Below are 11,466 nucleotides of genomic sequence, written 5' to 3'. Positions count from 1 at the left end.
TCGACGCAATTGAATAAATAGACTTGAATAAAAATGTAGAGATTTTCTTCGCTCATCAAATACTATATTATGATTACTGTATTTTAGGTATTTTCTATATTTATCTATTGTTACGTCCAGTGACTCAGAATCCATTCCCCGGTCGAGGCGGCCATTAGCTATGCAAATATAATTAGCTGGACCACAATAATCCTAAGGAACTATTATAAAACTAAACATTTATATTTTACCATTAGGGCCCTTAATTGTTATAAAATATATGCAAGTCGAGACGTTCCTTATGATTATTACTGCACAAGGTAAAAATGGGAAGGTCGGGGTTTTTTTCACGTTCAACGTTCCTTTCCACCCACAAGCGACCTCACTAGGCGACCAACACTCAGCAATAGTTTTCCTCTGCGATAACATCGTCACCGAACTTCACTGGTTTCTGCCTTCATTCGGAAAGTGAGGGAAATTGGCGTTACTGTTAATTGGTCAATTTCCATGTTGGTGGTTAGGGAAGGGTGCTAGTCGCCCTTAAAAGAAAGTTCGAGAAGAGGAAGCGTCGTTCGTGAGAAAATAGATTTCTCCTATTTTCTCGTAGTTGGGACGAGGACTGTTTGTCGGTTTGAAGGACTTTAGTTAAACAGATCTTAAGATTTATAGCAGGTCCTCGGGCTAGCTGAACATGTACTGTGGAGACGCGTCGACATCTGGTAATCATCTTACTCGAAGAATAGAGTCTGCGTGTGGCGAGCCACGGGACAGAAATCGTTGAAATGCTTACCGTCGTGCCCCGTCCTAAGTATTTCTTTTAAGGAGAGCTATAGAGTTACTTCATGCCTTTGTTAGACAAAACGTTCATCCCTTGACCGCGGCTACGTTCGGCGACTGGTTGTCGCCTCGAGCCCAAGCTCACTATCATAAACCTCGAACAATCGGAGCGACATTTGTTTAATCTAAATTACGACATTACGGTATTCCCGAGAATCCAAGGAGAGGTTCCGGTGTTTTTCCATCTCCGACATGTATATACATGAAAAAGAGTACTCGATAAATTTCGTCATTTGTTTAGCTATTTCATATTTTTCCTTTGAACAATCAGATGAATATGGAAGATGATAGTTTCACAGTGTATAAAGAAGTTGTTTGGTAGTGTTTGAGCAACGAAGAACATCCTATGAAAGGCTCCAAGCCTTTTCACGCAATATCTCCTCCACGTTTTTACTATTAACGCCTTCCGCTCTCTCGATAGTATTTTTTTTTTTATTGTCCACGATATCTCGCCGACATCAAATATTTATTTTTCTTCTGTAATGTGTTACACGCTCTCTTGCGCAAAATCAGCTCGATTAAACACAACGACGTTAGCAGGAATACGGAGAAATATCCAGCTTAATGATTTAATTTAGCTGTAGCATAGCGTTCGCGACTTATTCTTCATTAAGGCGTGTTTAATTGCACCAGGCTCGCATTGTGTCCGAGACGCTGGCTGATTACTTAATTCTAGCACACGTTACTCAATTGCTAATTACCCGAGCCGCGGAACTCCTGGCGATCCTAAATCGAAATTGTTTCGAAAGCCACAAGAATTTCCTATTTCATGAGAATTTCCATAATATCGATTTAATCATACCGCTTTCAAACAGTGCAATAAGATCATCATAAAAGACAGACATTCCCATTGAACATTATGGATTTCATAAGGCAGGCACATCAGCTCTTCTAATGGAGGAAATTCTAGCGCCTGACTTCAATAAGTCTGTTACGTGTACCGATTGCACAAACAACGAAATCTGAACACGCGTAAGCGATTTCACGAGGCGTATCGCGGCTCGTTGTTCAGCGTCTAAACGTTTCCATTGGCTACGGACTTACGTACGTCGAGTCACAGTTGAAAAATTTCCTGTAAATTTCTGATAACACGGAATACTATCTCGTCGAATTGATTTATAAAATTCGATTGACGTTAATAGTAGAAATTTTCTGATCGGTTATTATTTGTTTTTCAAAAATACATTATCCGAGATAAAATTGAAACCTCGAGACAAAATTTCTGTCAACACAAGATACTATTTCGTCGAATCGTCTGTAAAATTCTAATGACGTTCGTTAGAAATCTTCTAACTGATTATTATTTGCTTCTCAAAGGTACGACATTATTCGGTAATAATTCAAAATCAAGAGTACACTACGTGCGCACGTAGTAGAGTCTCGCTTATTGATAGCGCGCCTATTGATAATAATTCCTCTCTCATTTTCGATAATAGGCGAGAATAGGCAAAATTTAATTAGAATTATCGGAACTTTAATTATTGCACTTACGGAGTTTTATAACAATTATGGATTTTTATCTATTTTCAAGCTGAGCTAACGGTATATGTATAAGAGGATAACAAAGAGATGACGATATTCTTGCGCGCACTTTAACAAGCAACTTGAAACGACTTGGATACTATGGACCAACAGCGATCTAATGAGATTTTCGCTGCTTATACCTTCACGTACGCTATATAAAACCGCCATCAATAAAAATTCACGATTCACGGAAAGAAAGAGAATATAAAGGAGTGCATTTCTGCCGTGTGAAAAACGTTAACGGCGGTGCTGGGTGACCTCGTTAACCGAACACGTGGATTTTCGTGGTAATACCTTTTTCTATCGTGCCTGCATAATTCCACCGTAATGAGTGGCTTTGATGCTTATAATTCCACCGGTATCGCTTCCGATAGCAGAGTTTCCAGCTAACGATACTTCTCTTCGCTTTGACCAAATGTTTCATTCCATCATAATCCTTAACAAAGTCAATGTGGAAATTTCATCAGAGAAGAGAACCTTGAAATTTCTTAATTCCGTAGAAAACAGTATCAATTGTGCGTTACTAAATTCCTACGCGAATAGGTACAGTATCGTAGAAAATATGAGTAGGAGGAGCTTGAGTGAAACTTTGGTTGTTAATGGCATCGATAGTAGATGTGTCGCTATGTTTCCTTTGAGTTTAGTGTTGCAAAAGCACCAAGATTATAGGAATTTAGAGAGGATTATCCGGACAAAGACGACTATATAGAGACAGCCTTAACGTAGAGGAAGGAAATAATAATGACCCGAAAAATAATTATCATTAAATTAAAAATAAAGCAAACAAATTACATCTGTACTTAAAAACTATCTATTTATATCTTAAAAAGGTCTAGTATTTACCGCGTAACCGATAGTTAGACTAAAAAGAAAATTCATAATAATCACTACTCTTGTTGTTGTTACACGAGACAATCTCACCTTAAGATATTTAACCAATTTCATAGCAATAAAAATAATGGTTGGAACGAAAATGTCCTAAAGGATGTAACACAATTGAAGGATATTCAAAGGAATTGTGCGAGCATTTTATGCGGTTAATTTAATCAAGTAGGCGCCGACATAAATCCAGGCGAGCGCATTCTCGCGAATGTCGTGGAAAAAGGAATACTCTCGAGTATTTCAGGCACTATAGGCAAGGGTCTTTTGTGAGCTGCATAATAGTAAAAGCATACTTGATAATTGGCGTCCCTCGATCCACGAAAGACAATGCAAACTCGTGTTTACACACGAACATGTACACAATTCTTTGGCAAAGGAATTTAAGCAAATTTATGCCTGTAAATGATAGTTCACGCGAATTGACGATTCATCGCCTCTCGAGCGCAATTGATATCGTTCCAAGGTAGCCATTGTTGACTCGTTACATTCTCGAAATTTCTCTCCCGATTTTATCGCCTTAGCAATGTGTACGTTGGCAATAATGCACCTTTTTCCAAAAAAACATGTCGTTGGGGGCCAATTAATCTGACGTCATTCAGCTTTGAGACAATTTACGATAAGTGTAGTAGGTGAAATACAATTCAGTAGGGTCGTAAAGCGTTAAGCAAGGTCACTAATTGATCTAACTACAATTAAGGCCGTACGTAAGAGTCTGCCCCAGATTTTAAAAATTTATATCATCGCCAGTGGTTCAACGACGTGTCATAAAGTTGGAGTTTTCAATATAGAAATTACTCGAAAATATTATTCTGTTTTTAAATAAATAAACTTTTTGGAAATAGAATTTTGGGAACAGAAGTAGAACTGCAGAAATAGAAGCAGGATTTCATTCACTTGGACTCTATTTGTTGGAAGGAAGTTTTATTTAATATCCGACTAACTGAACTTTTGTCGATTGAATTCACTTATCTACTATTTTACCCACTCGAGATATTCAGAACGGATGAACACAAGGTGTAATGAAACTGTTCAAACTTTGAATCATCCCTTAAACTCGAAGTGTCTCGTTTAATTCGACAGAGAGCCGGTAAACCGATCTCCGGCCACTTTAATCATCCAACAATTTCACGCTGAGATTCGCTCGAACGCCGCTATCTTTCCCGGTTGACGCGAAATCTCATTCGAAGATGGAAGAACCTTCAACCGTGTGGAACAGCAGTTGTATTTTCGAGCTATCGCGGGGTGACGCAATCGCGAGGAAACACGTCAACGGGAGTCGTAAATTCCCGTTACGATCCTAATGATCGACGCCGCGAGTAGATCGATCCCCTGATTTCCGTTAAGATAATAGGGGTGGTTGAATTAATATAACTCCGTGATTGGTAGGGTTATGATCATATTTTTCTCCATCAGCTTCGTTTAATCACACACAATAGTAACGTCGTTGAGTCTGAAGATTGCCTGGATCTTGCTCAGATTCTGACTGCCAATCTGAGAGAGGAAGGCTCGTGGGTCGTAGTAGATGTGGCGATTGATCAGATCCAACTTTGACTGAATCGAATCAACAGGATCAACCGAAAGATTGAATGAGGAGACGTCGACTGCTTGACTCCGACTGTTTGACTTGGGTGGCTTGCACTGACGACTGACTCGAACGACTGACTGATTCGTACTACTCGAACGACTAACTCGTACTACTACGAACGACTGACTCGTACGTCTACCTGTGTCAATGACGATGGAGGTTTTGAACGAAGTAAGCTGATTCGTTGTTCGTACTTTCCGTTATGAACATGAGGACACAGATCCCCGTTACCATTAGCTAAGACGTTAACGGTTGAAGTTGGGATATGGAAGCATCCTAACGGCATGACTCGTGGGAAAACCCAGATGTTTCTAATCTCTAAATGCCTGATTTTCCTTGTCATATAATTAACAATTTTTCCCGTCATAACTACCAGCTTACTCCGTAATATTTAAGAACGTTCAATAAACCTAAGGACCTTTTAAGTACCCGCTATAAACCGAAAATGCTTGCAGGATTCAAGGTTTCTGCAAGCTAATGAGAATCGGTTTATGGTGGGCCTTAGTTTTATTGAGGGTTCTCTAATGACGTTTGGGTCTGGACGGTCAGACATTAAAGTACGTCGCGCGGACCTCTTCACGCGACGTAACATCCTCCCCCCGTTGAGAGAATCCCGATCAAAAGTCCATGGATGGTATCAGGGGGAACTTTCGTCTGCGTTCTCCGCTGTTCGTGGTTGTCCGGGTTCCTCCGATTCCGGTTGACAGGGTAGTGGAATCAATCGTTTGACGCCGCGATCCAGGATGCTCGTCGCTGTCTTCACCGTGGCTGTCCGTATAATTCCGTCGGCTCCTGGGTGGACCTTAATGACGCGGCCCAAGGGCCAATGCATAGGTGGAACGTTGTCTTCTCGGAGAATTACGATTGTGCCCTCACGAATGCCATGTTTGCCCTTGTACCATTTGCTACGGCTGGTTAATTCGTTGAGATATTCTCGGTGCCATCGACTCCAAAATTCCTGCTTAAGCTGATGGATACGTTGCCAGTTAGATAAGTGGCTTGGTTGGATTGTCCTAAGATCTCGTTCCCGAATGTTGGTAAATGTGTCGCCTAACAAAAAATGTCCGGGAGTGAGGACTGGGAGATCGTTAGGATCTGTTGAGATGGGAGTAAGTGGACGGGAATTCAACATCGCTTCGATCTCAATAACCAGAGTATTGAGATGCTCGAAGGTCAAGAGTTCCGTGCCAACGGTGCGAATAAGATGCCGTTTAAATGATTTCACCGCGGCTTCCCATAAACCGCCAAAATGTGGTGAATTCGGAGGGTTGAATGACCACTGTATCTGCCGATCGGTGAGGAAGGTCTGCACCCTTTCTTGATGGTCGTCGGATTGTAATAGGAGGTGAAGTTCTTTCAACTCCCTGTTTGCTCCGACGAAGTTAGTTCCGTTGTCCGAAAGGATGGTCGCACAATGTCCTCTCCGAGAGATAAACCGGCGGAGCGCGGCAAGGAATGCGTCGGTTGTCAGATCGCTCACTAATTCGATATGAACGGTTTTGGTAGCCAGGCATATGAATATGGCGACGTACACCTTTACCCTTCGGCGATTACGATCCCTTCTCTCCTTGACATAGAACGGGCCGCAATAATCAACCCCGATGTTCGTAAAGGGCCGCGACTCGGTGATCCGTGACTCCGGCAGGTCTCCCATCAGATATTCTACTGATGGTGGATTGGCTCGGCAACAACGGACGCAGTTCTTGATGGTGCGCCATACTTGGCTTCGGCCGTCGACAGGCCAATAACGTTGTCTAATAGCGTATAGTGTGGCCTGGGTTCCGGAATGATGGTTGCGTCGATGCTCCTGGTCGATAATGAGCTCAGTCACTGATGATTTTGGCAGAATGATCGGATGCCTTTGGTGGAAGGGCATCTGTGAGTTAGTGAGTCATCCTCCGACTCGTATTATCCCTTTATTGTCGAGGAAAGGATTTAGGCGTTGGAGTTTCCCTCCCACGGACGTGGTCCGATCTTTTTGTAGTGAGCGAATCTCCTTCGAAAAATGGATGTTTTGTAGGAGTCTAAGCAATCTATTTTCTGCCGAAATGAGCTCATCTACTGTTAGAGATACTGCCCGGCTTTGCTTCTGTCTCCATCGAAAGCAGCGAGCGACGACTCTGGTTAGTTTTAACCATGACGAGTATTTTTCTAATATCGTATGGTCGACTGGGTTCGCTGCCAGGCAGGGTGACCTCTGTTGCTCAGGAATTTCGCCCGACGTAGTTGGGTTCCATGTTGGCCAATGCTCTTCGTTTTGCTGGAGCCATTATGGTCCATTTTTCCAAATGGACGGGCGCAGGAACTCCTTGGGCGTCTGACCTCGTGAGATGAGGTCCGCTGGGTTGTCGGCGGTGGGTACATGACGCCAATCGGAGAGGTTAGTCTTGAGTTGGATCTCGGCTACTCGGTTCGCCACAAATGTTTTTAACATATGCGGCGAGGTTTTGATCCACTGGAGCACGATGGTGGAATCAGTCCAGTATACGATCCGAGAGATCTCGATCGTCAGGGCTTTCTGGATTGATGCGATCAGGGTAGCCAGACGGAGTGCTCCGCTCAGTTCGAGTCGTGGGATCGTCTGTGTTTTGAGCGGAGCGACCTTTGACTTCGCGGTGAGTAGATGGGATTGGATGGAGCCGTCGGAACTAATGGTGCGGAGATAGACGCAGGCTCCGTAAGCCTTCTCGCTGGCATCGCAAAACCCGTGGAGTTCCATCCTAGTCGCTGCTGGTATTACAGCTTTTCGTGGAAACCGGACGTTGTTTATCAACGCTAATTGGGTGTAGTACCGGCTCCATTCCGTATGCAAATCCGCGGGAAGTGATTCATCCCAGTTGATCTTTAATGACCATATATGTTGCAAAATAATCTTTGCTCGAATTATCACTGGAGCTAGCAATCCTAATGGATCATAAATTCTGGCGATCACCGAACTTATTGATCGCTTTGTAACGCGTGGGAGATCAGCTAGGGTATCGACCGAATAGAGGATTGAATCAACTTGGGACTCCCAAAAAACCCCGAGGGTTTTTAGGGTCTGAGACTCACCTAATTGTAGCTTCCGGCATTTGTCTTGTTCGGATAGCCCCTTCAGTACGTCCGAATCGTTGGACGCCCATCCTCTAATATTGAAGCCGCCTGATTGCAGAAGGTCGGTGAGCTCCTTCCGAATCGACAGTACCTCTTCCTTCGTATCAGCTCCGGTGAGGGCGTCGTCTACGTAGAAGTCTCGCTTTAATACCAGTGATGCTCGCGGGAATTGGTGTCCCTCGTCGTCTGCCAATTGTTTGAGACACCGTATGGCCAAGTATGGAGCGGCTGACAACCCAAACGTCACGGTGTTAAGTTGATAGGAGTCGATCTCACCGTCGGAATTGCGCCACAGAATTTGTTGATATTTCCTATCTTCTGGGCGTATCAATATCTGGCGATACATTTTTTCAATATCGCCAGTTAGAACATACTGGTGAGACCGGAATCTAAGTAGGATGTCGAATAGATCCTCCTGCAACTTTGGTCCGGTGAGCAAAGTATCGTTTAGCAATACTCCAGTGTTGCTTGCCGCTGATCCATCGAACACAACCCGGAGCTTAGTGGTGTCGCTTGATTCCTTGATCACGCTGTGATGTGGCAGATAATACTCGTGATTAGCGAGGTGACCAGGGTCGATCTTCGTCGCGTGACCCAAGTCTATGTACTCTTGGATCACATTACTGTACGCGATTTCGTATGAGTTATCGCGTTGGAATCGGCGGTGGAGTGATGCGAGTCGTCTCATCGCTAGTGCCTTGGTTGATCCAAGGGATGGGAGCTGGCTGTGAAATGGAAGGGCGACAATGTATCGTCCTTCGCTGGTGCGTCGGACGTGATCTCGGAAGTGTTTTTCGCATCGTCGCTCTGCCTCTGAGAGATGTTGAATCGGGGGTCCTTCGTCGATTTCCCAAAACCGCGCGAGATCAGCTTGCAGAGCCGTTGTGGAGGCGTGGAATGCATTTGTCGCGATTTGGTAAGTTGGACTCCCCCCGATTACCCAGCCGAATCGGGTTTTCTGTAAACGCAGTTCCGGCTCGTCTGGTCGCGTCAGATTAATCTGTCCGACGCACATCGAAGCAAGTGTCGTACCTGAACTCAGTAAGACATCGATCGGACCTGGCACATGAAATCGTGGATCGGCCAGATTGATATTCTTTGGTATTTCCAATGTCGAGCGATCGATGTGTTGACTTGGGATCAGGGTCGAGATAGCCGGAATGACGAGGAACGTTATTGTACGTTCATAGCTGCCGTCGGTTGACGTGATCGTAGCCGTTATGTATCGCCTTGCCGTCGTCGTTAAAGTATCGAGAACCCCAATTGGGACCGAACACTTCTTTTGTTTTATTCCAAGGGAATCGGCTAGTCTTCTAGTAATGAAGTTCATGCTGGATCCAGTATCGAGCAACGCACGGCAACGAATAGGTTGCCGTTTGTCGGTCAGCATGTTAACTTGTGCTGTAATTACTAGGTCATTGCACAATAATTTGGGATCTGATGGTCGGGTTTGATCGGTCCTTGTTGGGGTTCGGCGTGCCTGGCGTCAATTGTGTGTCTGTCTCGGACTGGTTGATGGACTTGAAGTCCGTGAAGTCCTTGGGTTGTGCTTCCTTGCGACCTTCCGAGTCTTTGACGGGGATGTCGATGATCTCCTGCTGGAAGGGGAGGAACCTTGATCTGAATTGGAGGAAGTCGACCTTACCTTTTGCCTGTCCCGATGTAGCATTGTATGATGGCGACCTCCACACACCCTACAAGACCCGGCATGACAATCCCGAGTTGTGTGTCCCGCACTCAGGCAGTTCAGACACAGGAGTGCACTTTTGACCTCCTTCAAGCGTTCACTGACGCTTTTGGCTCTGAAGGCGTCGCAATGCCAAATGGAGTGTTGGCCCTTGCAAGAATGGCAGGAATTCTTGACCCGGGATGCGGTGAATGTCTGTCCTCGTGTCTTACGCTGTCGGATTCTTTTGGATTGGTCCGGTGTTTTAATTTGTTTGATATCGGAAGGTGAGATGCCTGTGAGCGCTAGATTCTCGAGGTAATCTAGCAAATCGGTGTATTGAGGCACCTCCTTGTTGGTCAAGGTTAGCTCCCATTGTTGCCTGACGTAATCGGGTAGTTTGGAGCTGATGAGATTAAGAATGAGGCTATTCGGATGTACGGTTTGTCCCAAACTGCTTAGTGCGTCGAGGTTCTGTCTTACGACATTGGCCAAGTCTCTTAGGGCCATTGGAGAACAATGCGTCAGCTTTGAGTAGTCAATGATTGCAAATCCATGGCATGACACGATGCGTCGCGGACAATCGTACCTCTGCTTGAGAAGGCTCAGCGCCTTCGGATAGTTCTCCTCATGGAAAACTAGAGAATTCACACAACTCGCGGCTTCCCCTACTAAGGAAGCCCGCACATAATGGAATTTTTGTAAGGTGGTTAGGTGAGAGTTCATGTCGATAGTCGAGTTGAATGTGTTAAAAAATGCGTTCCAATTTTCGAATTTCCCGTCGAATGCTGGTAGCCGCATTTCTGGTAAATGCATTTTCGCTTCGGGAAAATCGGTGCCCTTTGATGGCGGCGGGATTGAAGATGGCTTTCCTTCCCGGAGATGCTGTATTCTCTCGTCCAGGGAACTGTACTGTTCCGACGCTACGCGTTCCTGAACGATATCCTCGTCCTCGATGTCGTCCAACTCGTCCTGGAGTGATAGGAATCGTTTCCACCCGGTTTTGAGTAGGGCTTGAGATGATCTCAAATATGCAAGATCTTGCATGCCTGACTGTTCGTATCTATCGATGCGGTCCCTTATAGTCGTTAACGTGCCTTCGAACAATTTATCACGTCGTTTCCTCAAGTTGTTGATCTTAGCTGGGGTCGGCATGATTCGGGATGTGGATCGACTTGAAATCTTCTTAAATTGATTACTCAGTTACGTCGGGACACTGCCTGGTTGCGTGCCTCGACCAGTGTGTATATCTTTTGAAGGTGTTGCTCCTGACGTCGCTGACCTTAATGCAGTGATACACTTCCGCTGTTGGATTCAAAGGGAACACGTGGCACTGTGTGTGGACACTTACTTGACACTGGCACGTGATCCGGCTCGAAGGACCATGTATTTTCGAGCTATCGCGGGGAGACGCAATCGCGAGGAAACACGTCAACGGGAGTCGTAAATTCCCGTTACGATTCTAATGATCGACGCCGCGAGTAGATCGATCCCCTGATTTCCGTTAAGATAATAGGGGTGGTTGAATTAATATAACTCCGTGATTGGTAGGGTTATGATTATATTTTTCTCCAACAGCTTCGTTTAATCACACACAATAGTAACGTCGTTGAGTCTGAAGATTGCCTGGATCTTGCTCAGATTCTGACTGCCAATCTGAGAGAGGAAGGCTCGTGGGTCGTAGTAGATGTGGCGATTGATCAGATCCAACTTTGACTGAATCGAATCAACAGGATCAACCGAAAGACTGAATGAGGAGACGTCGACTGCTTGACTCCGACTGTTTGACTTGGGTGGCTTGCACTGACGACTGACTCGAACGACTGACTGATTCGTACTACTCGAACGACTAACTCGTACTACTACGAACGACTGACTCGTACGTCTACCTGTGTCAATG

At 44.9% G+C, this 11,466-nt stretch overlaps 3 protein-coding genes across 3 annotated transcripts; all 3 read right to left on the bottom strand.

The window, feature by feature from the left end:
- Positions 1-5,444: 5,444 nt before the first annotated feature.
- Positions 5,445-6,683, bottom strand: LOC126928180 (uncharacterized). The gene has a single exon (XM_050744019.1). It carries the CDS (start codon positions 6,681-6,683, stop codon positions 5,445-5,447), a length of 1,239 nt encoding a protein of 412 aa, XP_050599976.1.
- A 393-nt stretch (positions 6,684-7,076) lies between these two features.
- LOC126928179 (uncharacterized) lies at positions 7,077-9,290 on the bottom strand. The gene has a single exon (XM_050744018.1). It carries the CDS (start codon positions 9,288-9,290, stop codon positions 7,077-7,079), a length of 2,214 nt encoding a protein of 737 aa, XP_050599975.1.
- A 20-nt stretch (positions 9,291-9,310) lies between these two features.
- Positions 9,311-10,721, bottom strand: LOC126928178 (uncharacterized). The gene is made up of 2 exons (XM_050744017.1): positions 9,594-10,721; positions 9,311-9,520 (listed from the first exon to the last, which is right to left on the bottom strand). Exons 1-2 carry the CDS (start codon positions 10,719-10,721, stop codon positions 9,311-9,313), a joined length of 1,338 nt encoding a protein of 445 aa, XP_050599974.1.
- Positions 10,722-11,466: the final 745 nt, after the last annotated feature.

This window comes from Bombus affinis, unplaced genomic scaffold, assembly GCF_024516045.1.
Source record: "Bombus affinis isolate iyBomAffi1 unplaced genomic scaffold, iyBomAffi1.2 ctg00000632.1, whole genome shotgun sequence".
Taxonomy (NCBI): Eukaryota; Metazoa; Arthropoda; class Insecta; order Hymenoptera; family Apidae; genus Bombus; species Bombus affinis.
This window is presented reverse-complemented; position numbering and strand designations above follow the sequence as displayed.

Coding starts and splice junctions, on each gene's coding strand:
- LOC126928180 (XM_050744019.1), bottom strand. CDS start 6,683: ATGCCCTTCCACCAAAGGCATCCGATCATTCTGCCAAAATCATCAGTG.
- LOC126928179 (XM_050744018.1), bottom strand. CDS start 9,290: ATGCTGACCGACAAACGGCAACCTATTCGTTGCCGTGCGTTGCTCGAT.
- LOC126928178 (XM_050744017.1), bottom strand. CDS start 10,721: ATGCCGACCCCAGCTAAGATCAACAACTTGAGGAAACGACGTGATAAA. Junction 9,521..9,593: donor GTCATGCCGGGTCTTGTAGG/GTGTGTGGAGGT, acceptor CCTCCAATTCAG/ATCAAGGTTCCTCCCCTTCC.